At 42.3% G+C, this 17399-nt stretch overlaps 1 protein-coding gene across 1 annotated transcript in view; it reads right to left on the bottom strand.

The window, feature by feature from the left end:
- The window catches only part of LOC106581002 (complement C4-B), a 27436-nt gene extending 10037 nt beyond the window's left edge, over positions 1-17399 (bottom strand). Inside the window, exons 1-28 of the mRNA XM_014162647.2 lie at positions 17102-17399; positions 14684-14879; positions 14404-14590; positions 14261-14331; positions 14080-14165; positions 13918-14000; positions 13732-13819; positions 13543-13648; positions 13269-13395; positions 13010-13125; positions 12607-12783; positions 12271-12468; positions 11842-12036; positions 11505-11651; positions 10573-10705; positions 10349-10417; positions 8879-9085; positions 8499-8616; positions 8180-8250; positions 7810-7949; positions 7422-7625; positions 6861-6912; positions 6669-6752; positions 6238-6441; positions 5915-6147; positions 5417-5521; positions 5063-5231; positions 1547-1761 (exon numbers count right to left, since the gene is read on the bottom strand). Of these exons, the coding sequence (XP_014018122.2) occupies positions 1547-1761; positions 5063-5231; positions 5417-5521; positions 5915-6147; positions 6238-6441; positions 6669-6752; positions 6861-6912; positions 7422-7625; positions 7810-7949; positions 8180-8250; positions 8499-8616; positions 8879-9085; positions 10349-10417; positions 10573-10705; positions 11505-11651; positions 11842-12036; positions 12271-12468; positions 12607-12783; positions 13010-13125; positions 13269-13395; positions 13543-13648; positions 13732-13819; positions 13918-14000; positions 14080-14165; positions 14261-14331; positions 14404-14590; positions 14684-14879; positions 17102-17163 (3843 nt within the window). The 5' untranslated portion in view covers positions 17164-17399. The remainder of the gene's footprint in view (positions 1-1546; positions 1762-5062; positions 5232-5416; positions 5522-5914; positions 6148-6237; positions 6442-6668; positions 6753-6860; positions 6913-7421; positions 7626-7809; positions 7950-8179; positions 8251-8498; positions 8617-8878; positions 9086-10348; positions 10418-10572; positions 10706-11504; positions 11652-11841; positions 12037-12270; positions 12469-12606; positions 12784-13009; positions 13126-13268; positions 13396-13542; positions 13649-13731; positions 13820-13917; positions 14001-14079; positions 14166-14260; positions 14332-14403; positions 14591-14683; positions 14880-17101) is intronic.

Genomic DNA, 17399 nt, shown 5'->3' with positions numbered 1-17399 from the left:
ATTAGAGACACAGATTTCCCTTAGATTACACAGATCCACAAATAATTCGAAAACAAACCCGATTTTGATAAACTCCCATATATACTGGGTGAAATACCAGTGTGCCATCACAGCAGCAAGATTTGTGACCTGTTGCCACAAGAAAAGGTCAACCAGTGAAGAACAAACACAATTGTAAATGCAACCCATATTTATGCTTATTTATTTTCCCTTTTGTACTTTTAACCATTTGTACATCTTTACAACAACGTATATAAACACATAATATGACATTTGTAATGTCTTTATTATTTTGGAACTTCTGTGAGTGTAATGTTTATTGTTCATTTTTAATGTTTATTTAACTTTTGCATATCATCTACCTCACTTGCTTTGGCAATGTTAACATATGTTTCCCATGCCAATAAAGCCCTTTGAATTGAAAGAAAGAGAGAAAGTGAGAGAGAGAAAGTGTGAAAGAGTGGGAAAGAGAGAGAGAGGAGGGGGCAAAGAGAGCGAAAAAGAGAATAGTATAACTAGGGCCAGGAGTTTTTCCAGGTCACGTCAGGTGGTCAGTGATAACTCCTAGCTCCAGATCATAATGCTCTGTTGGTCTACTGGTGGCTTGTCCTACGATACCTACCAATCTGTCTACTGGTGGCTTGTCCTATGGTACCTACCAATCTGTCTACTGGTGGCTTGTCCTACGGTACCTACCCATCTGTCTACTGGTGGCTTGTCCTACGGTACCTACCAATCTGTCTACTGGTGGCTTGTCCTACGGTACCTACCAATCTGTCTACTGGTGGCTTGTCCTACGGTACCTACCCGTCTGTCTACTGGTGGCTTGTCCTACGGTACCTACCAATCTGTCTACTGGTGGCTTGTCCTACGGTACCTACCAATCTGTCTACTGGTGGCTTGTCCTACGGTACCTACCAATCTGTCTACTGGTGGCTTGTCCTACGGTACCTACCTGTCTGTCTACTGGTGGCTTGTCCTATGGTACCTACCTGTCTGTCTACTGGTGGCTTGTCCTATGGTACCTACCCGTCTGTCTGCTGGTGGCTTTTCCTAAAGTACCTACCAATCTGTCTACTGGTGGCTTGTCCTACGGTACCTACCCATCTGTCTACTGGTGGCTTGTCCTACGGTACCTACCCGTCTGTCTACTGGTGGCTTGTCCTACGGTACCTACCAATCTGTCTACTGGTGGCTTGTCCTATGGTACCTACCAATCTGTCTACTGGTGGCTTGTCCTACGGTACCTACCAATCTGTCTACTGGTGGCTTGTCCTACGGTACCTACCCGTCTGTCTACTGGCGGCTTGTCCTACGGTACCTACCCGTCTGTCTACTGGTGGCTTGTCCTACGGTACCTACCCGTCTGTCTGCTGGTGGCTTTTCCTAAAGTACCTACCGTCTGTCTACTGGTGGCTTGTCCTACGGTACCTACCTGTCTGTCTACTGGTGGCTTGTCCTACGGTACCTACCCGTCTGTCTACTGGTGGCTTGTCCTACGGTACCTACCCGTCTGTCTACTGGTGGCTTGTCCTATGGTACCTACCTGTGTAGAGCGGAACCCTCCTCCATACTGCCTCTGCTCAGTGAGCCAGCGGGCGATGGGCGTCGCATACGACACGTCTCCCTCCGCCACCGTCTGGAGCAGGGCGTAGGCCGTGGTCTCCACGGAGATGGCCTTGGCCTGGGGAACCCGATTGGCCCTCTTCTCCCCACTCAGCCTTAGAGCATCACTGGCCTCCCAGTGACATGTAGCTACCTCTACAGGGGAGAGATAGCACCTTTTTTTCTAAGATTGTATCTAGAACCTTAGTGGGTTCTTGGCCTGTCCCCATAGGAAAACTTTTTGAAGAACCTTTTTTGGTTGCAAGTAGAACCTTTTTTGGTTCCAAGTAGAACCTTTTTTGGTTCCAGGTAGAACCTTTTTTGGTTCCAGGTAGAACCTTTTTTGGTTCCAGGTAGAACCTTTTTTGGTTCCAGGTAGAACCTTTTTTGGTTCCAGGTAGAACCTTTTTTGGTTCCAGGTAGAACCTTTTTTGGTAAGGTGGCAAAAAGAACCATCATTGGGACAGTGCACAGATGATTTATATGAGCGCTGGTGTGCCATCCTGAACAAATGCTCTATTGATTTAATTACATTAATTGTTGACCAGTTGAAAAAGTATTTTATTGAAATGTATAACACGATTGAAGAGAAACGCACGAGCTGGTCCCAGAACCCGCGGGACTGAGTGTCTTTAATTTATCAAGCAAGATATTGAGCCCTGCCCATGTCTCCTTGCTTAATAAAGGGTTATATTTTGTGCCTACAACTCAGTACAACGATTTTGATGTTAAGGTAGACACGGTTAAGTTTTTTTAGAAACATCCGTTTAAGGGAATACTTTAGCTCCCCTAATCGTGATATTTCTACTGAACATGTAGGTTGCTCACCTGCACATACTCCGACTCCTTTTAGAAGTAAGAGTTATTGTGTACCTCCATCCAATCGCAATCACTCTATTGAGACATATTGCAAACTCGACCAGCAGTATGGTCTCTATTATTGAATCTCTTGATCCTCTCCCTGATAATACTTTGTTAGTTACTTTTGACGTTGAGTCGTTATACACAAATATTCCACACGAGGGCGGTATTGAAGCTCTGGAACATTTTCTTCTGCAACGTGACCCCAATGAACTAACTACCTTCCAGTGCATGCATTATAACATTGGCTGAAATAGTACTCACACAACTACTTCATGTTTCTAAATGATTTCTTTATTCAGACTAAGGGTACTGCTATGGGATCCCCCATGGTTCCTAACTATGCTAATTTGTATGTGGGTTACATGGAGAAACAGTCCATTTTCAATCCTCTCAAAAATGTTTTCTTGCCTTACTTCATTATTTGGAAACGGTATTTTGATGATATTTTTGTTCTATGGAGGGGTGATGCAAAACAGCTCCAGGTGTTCCATGCTTTTCTTGACTCCTGTTCTGAGCATCTGAGATTTACTATGCAATCTGACACATTTCAAATCAGTTTCCTTGATCTCCTAATCTTGTGTGAAGATAATGTTCTATACACTGATCTTTACAGGAAACCTACTGATCGTAAGTTTGTTGAAGGCAGATAGTTGTCACCCTCTTCCCTTGGAAAACAGTTTGCCCTACAGCCAATTCTGTCGAATCAAAAGAATTTGCAAAAAAAAGATAAACAGATTTCGACAGAAATAATACGCAAAGAAAATTCAAGGAGAAGAGGTACAAAAATGGTCAGATTAATACTGCCATTGAGAAAATTCAAAACAAACCGAGACATGATCTTTTTCAAGGTCAGTCTCACAAAAATAAGCATTCTTGCGTTCTAACTACCCGCTATTCAAAGTGCTCTGAACAATTTAAGGAAATCGTCCACAAACATTGGCACATTCCAAGATCCGATGACAGTGTCGGTAACGTTAATGTGTTTTCGGACCCTCCTTTGGTCGTATTCTCTCGGGGCAGAAATCTCAGCGATCAATTGGTAACCTCTGATTTACCGCCCCAAGATATCCCTGCACAACGTCTATTTGCGCCCCTACTTGATGGAAACTTCAAGTGTAATGGCTGTGCCAATGCAATGGCACTTATACATGTAGATCCTTCAAACACCCCCAAACACGGAAACAGATCCCAATCAAAGGTGTTATCACGTTCTCCACAGTTATTTATCTTATAACTTGTCTTTGTGGTAAACAATTATGTGGGTAAAACAAAGCGTGAATTAAAAGTACGAATCTCGGAGCATCGTAGCACCATTAGGTGCAAAACCTCGATTTACCCAGTTGCGGCGCACTTTTTGGAAGCAAACCACTCGATTTCGTCCCTACGTTATATTGGCATCGAACATATAACCCTCCCTAAGAGAGGGGGTGACCTCGAAAATGTATTGTTAAAACGAGAGGCTGCCTGGATCTTTAATTTAAAGACTCTTGCTCCCTTCGGTCTCAACGTAGACTTTGATCTGAAGCCATTATTGTGATTTTGCTATTGTAAATGTTTGTAGGCCTATGTAGCCAAATGGTATCTATGATCGTATGCTATCCATGCATGTTTTTGGTATGTTATTTTAATATATGACAATTAACCAATGATATCAGGCCACGATTACAGACACCTGTGTGTGTCCTTTGACACTATATAAACGAGTCACCCCGCAGTGTTTGTCATTATACCCTGATGAAGACAGCTTGTCTGTCGAAACGTTGGATCTGAGCTCCTCGTGTTCTACTCCGCTAGCCAGCACCTCGCCTAAATAGGTGTGGGTTTCTTTCGCCACTAGAACCATTTTGGGTTTCATGTCGAACCTTTTCTAAGAGTGTACAGTAACTTTAAAGAGCGAGTAACTTCTTATTTTGAAAACGGCATATGTGCCATCGATGAGTCAGAAACATGTATTCTAGTGTCAAAATGTACTACAACGTAGAAATAGGATAATTTGGTCAGTGTCGTTCGAAACGGTCATTTGCGAGATGATAGGAAAAAAATGGTATGTCATGGAAAGCAGGGTACCTAATCAGTTTTCCTTGGGTAGGGTCAAACATGCCGACAGCTGGCCTAACCCAAGTAATCAATCAATTCGGAGTGCAGCTTCTTGCGACACGATCGTAATGCCCATGGTCAATTTGGTTTAACATTCGATATCCCTATGGAGTTAATGACCAATACGGAAAACGAGGCCAAATCAGCAGGTTCAGCCCCCACTTTAACAGCGGCATACTTTTGCAGGGGACACGATCAGTAAATATGTCGCCCTCTGCTGTTTAAATGTTGTATTCATACAGCCAAGGAAATCAATGTCTACGCAGAATACCCTATGCAGACTTTTTCTCCAGCCACGACCTGTAATACTTTACAGGAGCTATTTATCAAAGCAGGTTTATGTCCAAAGGAATTAATTAAAACAGTAGTTATGTAAACACACTTGTGGTAGATGAATATAGCCCTTCTGATCTAGAGGACTACTGAAGTAATATGACAATTAGATAACCCATAGTCCCTCTTATCCAGATGACCAGTAAAGTTACATGGTACTGACCGTTGTCACACTGTGCCAAAGCCCTGAGTTTGGTCTGAGCCATGGAAGCAGCATCTCCACCAGGGGACGTTAGAGAGAGGGCATAGGAGGTGATGGATACAGCGAAGGGCCTCTCAAGGGAGTCCACCTTCGACCCCAGGTAGACCTTGGCCTGCTCCATAGCATACCTCTAACACAGGGGAATGGTGGATATATTTAGCATTATAATTAGCAATATGCATTACTTAAACATTACCACAAGAGTCAAAAATGCATGAGCAAAACCCATTTGCCCATTTAGGATAATTCCACAACTTTTAGTCAGGTTAAGTCAGTGATGTTAAGGTAAAGTCCATGACTTGAATGATGTATTACCACTTCTGAGTCTTGTCCTTCAGGGTACAGTGGCACAGCGTGGTGCATGGCTATCAAAACGAACGCTGTCAGGGACACCTCTCCCTCAAACCCTCCCACTCCACCCTGATGGGAATGGAGAGATAGCAGACAGGTAAAGACACAGTAATGTATTGTATGTTATGGTAGTGTACCTGCATGGTCTGGTCATGGAGAACATTTGGGTCGTACATAGCGGCTAGAGGGGTGGGCTTGCTACCGGAAACTTGCCAGTTCGAATCCCTGACGGGCTGAAAACATTGGACGAGACGACTAGAGGGTTGTTAGGTGACAAATCCTAGAAAGACGACGTCTCCAGCCGCTGTGCCCTTGAGCAAGACACTTAACCCATAAACTGCTCACCATGCGGCGCACTATGGCTGCCCACTGCTCCAGTGTTTTTGTGTATGTGTGTCTATATTGGAGTGGTTGGGTACAGCAAAAAACACATTTTCGCACAGATGAATAAAGTATTCTTACCTGCATGGTGCGGTCATAGAGTGGGTTAGGGTCAGTGAAGGCTCCACTGGCCAGCTGTTTAGACACCAGGTAGGAGATAGACTGTTGGATGTAGGAGTCCTCCACTGAAATCACGTCCCTGCACTGGGACAACTCCTTGGCTATAAAGGCTGTCAACCAAACACTGCTTGGTGTTGACAGGAAAGCTCCATAGGATCCGTCTGTCTTCTTGAACGTCAGGATTCTGGCATATCCTTGGAAAGAGAAATAATCAATTCATTTCAACTGTTTGATTCCCACAAGGTTAGATGTCTCAAAGCGATTAACTTAAGGTGTCCCCTCACCAGTCCGTATCATGGCCTGAGCTTCGTCTCTGCGTTCAGCCTTCAGGTCGATCCACTGTCCCGTGGTGTCCAGGTATCTCATGGCGTGGATGGCTGGAGACATGGTGACCATCGTCTGCTCCGCACACCCCTTGGGCAGGGAGATGAGCCGGTCCACTCCATCCAGGTTCAGACAGTTCTCCACGGACTCTCCCATCACGCCACCTACATGGGGGGTACATGGGCACAGAGCTTATACATGGGACCAGGAGGTTTCCCCCTTATAGTAGTTAACTAGGCCTGGAGATTGGTCAGGGAAGACTCCTAGTCTGAAATAATATCTCCTGGAACAATATATATTTTTAAATGTAAACATTCAGTACTACAGACGCCACATGAACAGAAAGTCTGTCTAAAGGTGTGGGTAGAGCGAGTCTGTGGACCCTACATACCTTTGACACTGATGTAGGCGTCAGATTCCAGTCCAGGTACAGCACTAGGAGGAGGTGGGATTTTAAGTTCGATTGACTTGGCAGCTGTGTAACATAGATAGGAAGTCGAGAACCTGTTTTAACTCAATGTCTGATTTGGCTTGTTTGCATAAATGTCCCTTTTACTACCGATGTTCTGATAAACAACATTACCATTCCCATCAATGTTGTATTCATGTTGTATTGAGACCAGTTCCCCTTCCCCCTGTATAACAGAACAAAAGGTGAGAGTCTCATTCAGAATGGTTATACAGACATATACAGATGTAGGATCTGAATTTGAGCCAGTTTGCTACAGCAAGAAAATAATCCTGCAGCAGCAGGAAATTAGAATTATTAAATTTTTGTAGGGGTTGAAACATTTTTTTCATTTCAAGTCTGAAATGTTAAAGTGGAAATTACAAACTCCAGAGCCTTTTTAAACCTCAAATACACTACAAGTTTTGAATGTCATGCATTGCAGGAAAATCTTCCCGCAACAGGGTGATCAAATTAAGATCCTGCACCTGTACTGTAACTTTTGTAAAAAGGGAGAAAAATGGTAAGAAGAGATTCAAATCCACATGTTGCCAGTTGTGTTCAGCTCAAGAAAGAAGTGAGAACCACATGTAGCCTAATGTACATATGTATTATGGAGATATACAGTAGAACTACTGTGTATTAGTGGGAGAAAAGTGATACAAGTTGAAACATTTGCCAGTGTTGTGTTCATACCGTGACTTTGAGGTCCTTCTTGATCTGGTCGCGAGCGGTCTTAGTGTAGGCCTCTACCTGGATAGGGATGTTTCCTATGACCAGAGGAACCACGGTGAAGTAGACAGGGACAGTAGACTTACCAGGTACTGTGACCACCTCCTTGTACCCTCTGTCTCCCCCTGCACTGCACAGACCCTCCACCCACACCAGCTCTACTGTCACCTTCATAGAGAGAAACACATACAGTAGACATGGCAGTAGATGTTAGTATAGTAAACATGTCTATCAAAGGAATCTACACATGATAATGTCTGCAACTGCTGTTTATTTGAATAAATGGCTGTTGGGGGCATTTTGGATTTTAATATATTGTTTTGACATATATTGTTTTAAGAAAACAAGTTACCTCCATACTGTCGGTTCTGTAGTTGTACACCACAGCTTTCACCTGCAGCTGTTCGTTTCTCTTCACAGAATAGGGCAGTCTGAGAGAGACAAAGAAGTCCTGGAACACCACCAGAGGCTTGGGCTCAGCTATGCAAAACCCTGAAGGGAAAACCATCACTAACATTAACCACTTGATGACTGTCCTCTGAAAGTCTAATGGCATAATGATAACCTGAGCGCCAGTCTCTTTGTGTTATCATGCCAACTTCTTGTCACTCGTTGTCATGGTTGGCTTGACAATGACTGTCAAACTGAGTTGGCAAGAGCACAAACAGATTTGGGACCAGGATAGTGTAATGGTCTTAGGTTAGAAGGAAGAGGTGACCTGCCTTTTGTTTTAGAGATTCCCACTGCTTGAACCTCCCAGGTAGTGATGGAGTCAGGGACAGCAATACTGTGTCTGAAAATATGAACATGCAACATGATTTAACTACTAGTTACACTACAGTATATTGGCCTCCAGGTTTGACCCAGTCTGTTCACATGGTCAGGGAAAACTCTGGGCCCCAATCATGACAGTCCTGGCTTGTGTCCCAAATTACACCTTATTCCCTAGTCTACCAGTCAAAAGTACTGCACTATATAGGTAATAGAGTGTCGTTTGGGATGTAGCCCTGAAGTCCATGATGTTGCAGATTACCAGGTTACCTTACGAGACCAGAGGGCTCCACATCAACAATGTCCCACATCCAGGTCTGAGGGAAGTAAGAGCGCAGGTGGACAGACACCTCATCTATGGCCTCCTCCTCATCCATATCACCATTCGCTAGACAGGAGGACAGGGAAGAGGACAGGGAAGGGGACAGGGAGATATGCATATACTCATAAAACATAAAAAAATATTCAGCTTAATCAATGCAAAATATGTGCATATACTGTAGTACAACTAGTCTGCAAAAATACAAAAGTATTGATTTATCTATTTATCTATCTATTACTGAATGCACCACAATAATATGTAGATTGTAAGATTCTTCTTAGATGTCATTGTCCAACTACTAATGTAATAACATAATAAGATAGTGTACTTCTAGCCAGGCTATATGTCTTCCTGGTCTTCTTGATGTTGTTCCTCAGCATGGTGGCATCTCTGCAGCACTTGAGGAAGGCGGTGCGACAGGAAATGAGCTTGTGGGTGGTTTTAGCATGACGGCTCTCACAGGACAGACCCAGCCTGTTAAACTTGGCCCCATCCTGACAACACCTCTTCTCCAAATGATCCGGATACCTGTTGACTGCACACAAGAACTCTGTGTCTCACTAATACATTATATACATGTCATTTACTAAGGAATGATTTTGCTGAAACATATCTGAACACTAGTCATGAAAGGATTATTGAAACGTATCCTTTGGAGTGCTGTCCATCTTATATAACTAATAATAGTTGATAGTCTCACCATAAGAGTAAAACTAGCGTGCTCAGAGGATGGCGGGAGAATAGGAGAAGTCCCACCAAACTGGGAACATTCTCAGAACAGCTAAGATTCCCATTAAGTTCTAGATAGGGTTTTATCTAACATTAGGATAAAAAAAATACAAAAAGTTAAATACCCTTGGAATGTTCTCCTAACGTTCACTAAAATGTTTTACATGGTATCCAAGACTATGACTGCTGATCTAGGATGACTTTTGCTTGAGGACCTCTAAGAAAAGGCTAAATGTATGTTCAATTATGTTAAACCTAAAACAAATATCCTATGAACGTCATAAAAACGGACCTATTTGGAAATTGTGGAACATTGTGCAACATTGTGGGAATGTTCTCTGCAACCTTTGTGAATATCATAAGAATATTCTTGCAACATCCCAGACAACATCCCAGACTTAATTCATATGTTCTGTCAACATTCTTACAACATTAAGGGAATGTCCTGTGCAACCTAACTTAGACATTGTATGAATATCATCATAACTGAGCATATCTCTTGTAATGTACCCACCAGTTTCCCACAAATGTTCTGGGAACCTTTAAAGAACTCAGAAAGGCTGTTCTGTCAACATTCTTGCAACATCAAAACAATGTTTTGTGCACCCTGATGCAAACATTATCTGAATGTCAGCACAACTGCACAGTTGCCATATCCCCACAATGTTCCCACAACTTAATGAAACATTCTGGGAACCTTTAAAGAACAGACAAAATGTGGTCTGGGAACGCCCTTGTATGTTAGGTGAATGTTTTTTTTGCCACTTAAAAGAAACATTGTAGAATCGTCCGCACAACGGGACAGTTTTTGTGTTTTGGAAACATATCTTTTGTGATGTTCCCACAATGTTCCAACCTAAAGAAACATTCTGGGAACATTTAAAGAACATATGAAATGTGCTATAGGAATGATCTTGTATCATCAGGCAAATGTTTTATACAAACGTTATATAATCATCAGCACAACTGGACAGTTTTGTGTTATGAGAACATTTGCTGCGACCTAAAGAAAGTTCTGGGAACTTTCACAGAACCAATTTTGGTTTGCTGAGGTTACTGCTACACCTACTGATATCAGAGAAAGCCTGGTGATGGTTCAAGGCTCTCTTCGATCTTCCTATGTTGTTACAGGAGTAATCTGATCGGAGGACAAAAGAAAAATCATTTTACAATATTGTGTGGAATAAATTTCATCAACAACAGCAGCAGTGATATGCTTTAACCAACCAGGATCCTTACATGTACTATTCATTCAACATTATAATGAGTTAAATGTCTAAATGTAAATGGTACCCTTTCTCACGTGATCCTCTGTATCCACCCAGCTGGTTATAAAGGCGAGCCCAGCGTCCTGTAACACAGACTGGTAGTTCCTGCCTCCTCCCACAGAACACGCCAGGTCATATGAGTTCATGTAGGCAAACATCTAAAGAAGAAGATTACTTTATTGGTCCATTTACTACATGAACAACAGATATTTGTCTTTTGCATATCCCATTCTCCCTGGTAGACAAACACATCCTGTCCTGTACATACAGTAGATACATATAACAGTACATACTGTCCTGTACATACAGTAGATACATATAACAGTACATACTGTCCGGCACATACAGTAGATACATATAACAGTACATACTGTCCTGTACATACAGTAGATACATATAACAGTACATACTGTCTTGTACATACAGTAGATACATATAACAGTACATACTGTCCGGCACATACAGTAATACTAAACACAGTACATACACGGGGAGATATATTCTCAGGTATACTGTATTTTCACAGACAAACCTGCCCTCTGTGATACAGTACATTAGCTCAGCGTTTTCCAAACTCGATCCTGAGGACACCAAGGGGTGCACATTTTGGTTTTTGCCTTAGGACTACACAGCTGATTCAAATGATCAACTCATCATCAAGCTTTGGTTATTTGAATCAGCGTAGTGTAGTGCTGGGGCAAAAAACAGAACGTAAACCCCTTTTGGCCTCCAGGACTTAGCTTAGGAAATGCTCTATTAGCTGATACCAGGTCATAGCCTTGTGAAGCTGTCAACATACACCTGAGACTGAGCCAAAATCCAGACTAATAATGTTATGTTACTGTATTATTTCATCTTTATTTAACCAGGGAAGTCACATTGAGATTGAAATATCACCAGCAGGCACACATACTGTATGTAGCTATTCATTCAACCTGACAGACAGAGGTTATGTACCTTCTGAGGAGTGAGTTTGTTGTTCTTGTTGAGGATGTAAACAGCTGTATCTACAGCAGCCAGAGCTACCTTGTCTCCCTGGTCTGTTCGGACCACCACGTTCACCAAGTCAGCTGGTTTATGCTCTTTAAATGGAAGGATCTCGATCTGAAAACACAGCAACAAAGACATTGTCACAATCTGCCTCCATGGAAAACTATATCACTTTGATCTTTATTAGTCAAGTTAAAATCATAAAATGTGCCTTCTTGATGCACAGCTCTGACAACAGGATAAAACCAGAACTGGCTAAGTGTAGTAAGAGTAGAAGTAGAGAAACAAGTGGTAACTGTAGAACCTGTCCTTTGCAGATATCTTTGACATCAGCCCACACAGAGTCAGCCACTATGGTAGTCTTCTCTGGTGCCTGTGTGAAGTAGTAGGCCACCAATCTGAAGGAGGGGACCAGGTCAAGACTGTAGGGCAGACTGAAGGTGGTCAGCTCAGTCCTCTGGACCCTGTTCATCTGGACCACTCTGCCCTTACTCAGGACCTGAAAGAATGGAAAGAGAGGAAATAACACATTATTGCTCTTCACTACAGATATTGAAAAGGTTAATTTCTCAACCCCCAACGTGCTTATATTCATGTTGGTTACAGCTATGACAAACCGAGTCTACGGTAGTGTATGGAAACTTGAAGCTATGCACAGATAAAGTATGTTGCAGAAGTGGTAAATGGTCATCTCCATCCATTATTAGAATGGACTGATACTCCAGTATGTTACCATATAGTAGATGTAGGCTGGTCGTGGGGTGCCTGGTGGGGTGATGTCTCTGAGAGTGACCGTCATGGTTCCTCCAGGCTCCAGGGTGACATGTTCTATCTCTACACTCAGGTAGCTGTTCCCCTCAGACTGGACTGCTAACACTGTCATTTTGGCATCCGTCACTACTACCTCTTTATCCTCTCCCTCAGCAAACATCTGGAGAGACAAGAACACACAGTGCAAAGTTACAGTACGTCAATATTACCTCACATGGAAATTAGAGCCACATAGAACACTTGACAAAACTACATGGGAAATACAGTGTTGATTGAAAGTTCTCTGTCTGTCCTGTACCTTGATGTCCATAGACGTGGCCAGTTTGGGCACTTCGAAGGTGAGAACAGCCTCACCCTTAGAGTTACCGGAACCCTCCATCTTAGACTCCTGTGTGCCTCCTACAGAGGTCACTGAAACTGAAGCCCTCATACGGAGGTCAGGGGCTGGGGTTCCATCTGGGTGAGTGGTGGTAGCCTGAGAATGAAACATGCAGCATATACCCAGTCGACTATGTCTGTCGATACAGTCATATTCTAAATGGTAAGGCCAATACAATTGATAACACTGATAACTATTTTACTGTATGTCTCATTTGGAAAGGGATTTGTTAATGTCAATATGATGTCATGAATAAATACAATTATATTTTACTCTGTGGTGTTAACGTTTGTCTTAGAGTGCAGAAATGACCACACAGTACCAGGATAGAGAACTTTCCTCCAGGTGTGAAGTATTTCTTAGTCTTAGACATGTCAATGATGTATGGAGACGTCACTATCTTTACTGAAGTGCTCTCAGCTTCTTCTAAATCTCCGCCTGAGAGAGAGAGAGAGCGAGAGACAAAGACAGACAGACTGACAGTCACTGTCATACAGCACAAAGAGTTACTGTATATCCAAGAGAAAATACCTGAATCCTCTGCTATGGGCATGTTTTATCTAACTGTATGAAGGACTTACTTGCTGTTTCTAAAACTATAACAGCTATGTACAGATTGTATCCCTCCATGTGTTGGATGCTTTGCTTTTCTGCTTTCCCACGTAGGTCTTCAGTTGGCAGGGTAATGCTGGCGACACCGTCTTGAATCTACAATACACCAGAAAAAAGTTCACAAATGGCTCATCAGAAAAATAAAAGTCAATGGAACTGGCCTGGATACAAAACAATAACTAAAATTTGACTTTAATTTTACATTTTTTTATGTAAAGCTTTAAGATAATAAAGTGAACTCACAGAAGTCTTGTTTTCTAGGCCAGGTAAATGTATTCTGTTGCCTTCTCTGTCTATTAGTCCAAATCTAACATAAGCTATGCCATTGACACCTTTGCCATAGGTGTACCTGCAATCAACACACATTTACTTGACATGCTATGAACAATTCACAAAACAGTCCATAAATACAATCTGCTTCAACAATCTCACCTTGCAGAGACGCTGAATTGAAAGGATTCTTCTGTCAATAAATAATATGGCTTCAAAGCTGCTATCTTCACCTCAAAAGTAGGAAGAACTGAAAGAAATAGAGGTGAGCTTCACTTTGTTGTTGTTGTTGTTGTTGTTGTTGTTGGGCCGTATCATACAGTCAGGCAACCTATTTTTGATACTCACCATATTCCCTGACCTCAAACTCCACTGAAGAGTTGGACATGGGATGGTTGATAAAAGCGGCAACAATCTTCCAATGGCCAGCCCTGAAACATATTGACAGAGTAGTGGTCAGTGCTACTGATGTCCTGTGTTCCATAGATTTTATGTCAACATACTACTTACGTCTCAACATCAGGGATTATTATGTTCCTCTGAAGGAGTTTACTGGAGTGTAGAGCCTGGTTGTACACCAGCAGGCCTTTGGAGTTCTGCAGGGAGACAGTGAACGTTATTTAGAGAACAGAGATTTAATATAACACAATAATACAACTTTAACATACAGATAGATGTCTTGCAAACGTACAAATATCTTGACATTGATGCTTTCTTCGACAGGCAGCAGATAGTTGTCTAACGTGAAGACCCTGAAATTGACTGGAAAAGGACAAATTGGGATTATAACTAAAATCATATATAATAGTCAACATTTTTTATTTTAGACTTTACCATTCTCTCCTGGATTGTAGATTGGTTTGTCTGTCTGGATGAAAACATAACCCTTTTTTGTTGACAAAATGATTGTTTTTTTTGTTGAAAAGATATCCTTGCTCTCTGCGGACAGTTGGATATATGGCACAATTGTCTTTGTTTTTCCTATGTTTTTGATTGCCTCTTCGTACAGGCTAGGAACGACCTATAAAATATGAGAATAGAGGCAGAATAATGTAAATGCACGTTCCAGTAGTTCCACAGGGTATGAAAGGAGGTTAGCCTTCTGCATACTTACGCTCATTTTCACCACCTCCTGATAGCCATTGGCTTCATTGAGAGTTACAAACTTTTTTCCAGACAGATCTTTATTATTGTCAATTTGGTACAGAAAGTATAGTTCAATCTGTGTAGGCTTGGTAGCTCCCTGGAGCTGTACTGTCACTGTCTCCTCTACTCCCAGGTGGACTATGTTTGGAGCAGTGATGAGACATCTGCAAACACACACACACACACGAACACAAACGCACACACACACGAACACAAACGCACACACACACGAACACAAACAAACACATGCAGGAATAAGTAGAGGAATTTCATAAAAATAAAAATAGTGAAACATTTTTTTTCTTTTTCCTTTTTATATAAAACTATACTAAATATATTCACGTCACCAAATAATTGTTTAAAATACACTGTCTGCAATGAAGGTCAGTAGTAGCCTCAAAAGCAGGATGTAGGGTAGCACCATGGTGTAGCCAGAGGACAGCTAGCCAGAGGACAGCTAGCCAGAGGACAGCTAGCCAGAGGACAGCTAGCCAGAGGACAGCTAGCCAGTAGCCTCAACAGCAGTCTGTAGGTAGCACCATGGTGTAGCCAGAGGACAGCTAACCAGAGGTGGAAAAAGTACCCAATTGTCATACTTGAGTAAAAGTATAGATACCTTAATAGAAAGTTACTCAGGTGAAAGTCACCCAGCAAAAAACTACTTGAGCAAAAGTCTAAAAGTATTTGGTTCTAAATATAGTTAAGTATCAAAAGTAAATGTAATTGCTAAAATATACTTAAGTATCTAAAGTAAAAGTAAAAGTATAAATCAATTCAAATTCCTTGTATTAAGCAAAGCAGATGACACCATTTTCTTGTTTCGAAAATGTACGGATAGTCAGGGGCACACTCCAACATGATGCGTTTGTGTTTAGTGAGTCCTCCAGATCAGGCAGTAGGGATGACCACGTGTTCTCTTGATAAGTGTGTGAATTTGACCCTTTTCCTGTCCTGCTAAGCCTTCAAAATGTAAGAAGTACTTTTGGGTGTCAAGGAAAATGTATGGAGTAAAAAGTACATTATTTTCTTTAGGAATGTAGTAAAGTAAAAGTCAAAGTTGTCAAAAATGTAAATAGTAATGTAAAGTACAGATACCCCAAAAAACTACTTAAGTAGTACTTAAAGTATTTTTACTTTAGTACTTTACACCACTGCAGCTAGCTTCTGTCCTCCTCTGGATACACTGTATCACATTTAGGTAAGACCCAGATGCAGACAGTGTAGAAATAACAAGAGTTTATTACAACCACAGGGGCAGGCAAACGACAGGTCAAGGCAGGCAGGGGTCAGTAATCCAGGAAGGGTGTAATGGGTCCAGAACGGCAGGCAGTCTCAGGGCAGGCAGGGGTCAATAATCCAGAACGGTTGGGTAAGGGACAAAACGGCAGGCAGTCTCAGGGTCAGGGCAGGCAGGGGTCAATAATCCAGAACGGTTGGGTAAAGGACAAAACGGCAGGCAGTCTCAGGGTCAGGGCAGGCAGGGGTCAATAATCCAGAACGGTTGGGTAAGGGACAAAACGACAGGCTGTCTCAGGGTCAGGGCAGGCAGGGGTCAATAATCCAGAACGTGGGGTAAGGTACAAAAGGGCAGGCTGTCTCAGGGTCAGGGCAGACAGAACTGTCAAAGCCGGGACGGACTAGAAAACAGGAGCAGGGAAACAGGCAGGAGCAGGGAAACAGGCAGGAGCAGGGAAACAGGCAGGAGCAGGGAAACAATCTTTGATAGGTTTTACGAACAAAACGAACTGGCAACAGACAAACCGAGAACACAGGTATAAATACACAGGGGATAATGAGGAAGATGGGCGATAATGAGGAAAACGGAAGCAAACAGAACGAAACAGGGATAAACATACCTGTATTTGTCAAATAGAAACTGTTGTTTGCAACTGTTGGACTAATGATTACACCCTAAATCAGCTAGATGCAGGCAAGATTGTGCAAGGCGGTATTGAATGTATCCGTGTCTGTCACCTTGATTGCTCAAATTTCTCTCGACCTGTGCAACTACGTTGTAAAATTTCATTCATAGACTAGGTTGTAGCAACCTCATGATGGGTATAGGGAAAATTTGAGTATCATGCAGTAGCCTAAATCTATCGATGTTACATTGATCTGGGGGAATGGAATACGAATGACAGTCATCCAATATGCTGTAATAGAAATAAGGCCATGCTCATCCCCAAAAATATTGTCCTCCCTCATCTTAAAAGCCACCAACCGCCACTGACACACACACACACACACACACACACACACACACACACACACACACACACACACACCACGCAGTAGTAATATTTGAGAAAGCAACATGACAGAAAATGACCAATGATGCAAGTAAAATATATCGACAAAGAATTAGTATGGATAGAACATAACTCACATTGGCTTCTGCTCACTAACTGCAGTCAGTGCAGCCATGATCAGAAGCAGTGTATTCCTCATCTTTCTGCTTTACCGGCTGATCTGTATTATGCCACTGGAACAAAAGTCTTCTTTTCCTGTCTCAACCCCAAAATATAAAACAAAATACTGTAGAAGTTATCTGTAAAGTTCCAGTTTGTGAGTGGGAGGTTCTCCCTCTGTGCTCTGCAGCTCACAGAGAACAGGGTGCAGGATCTCAAATTGCACCCTATTCCTTACATAGTGCACTACCTTTAACCAGGGCCCATAAGGAATAG

This window comes from Salmo salar, chromosome ssa20, assembly GCF_905237065.1.
Source record: "Salmo salar chromosome ssa20, Ssal_v3.1, whole genome shotgun sequence".
NCBI lineage: Eukaryota > Metazoa > Chordata > Actinopteri > Salmoniformes > Salmonidae > Salmo > Salmo salar.
Note: the sequence above shows the minus strand (reverse complement) of the source record. Positions and strands in the feature narration are given on the sequence as shown.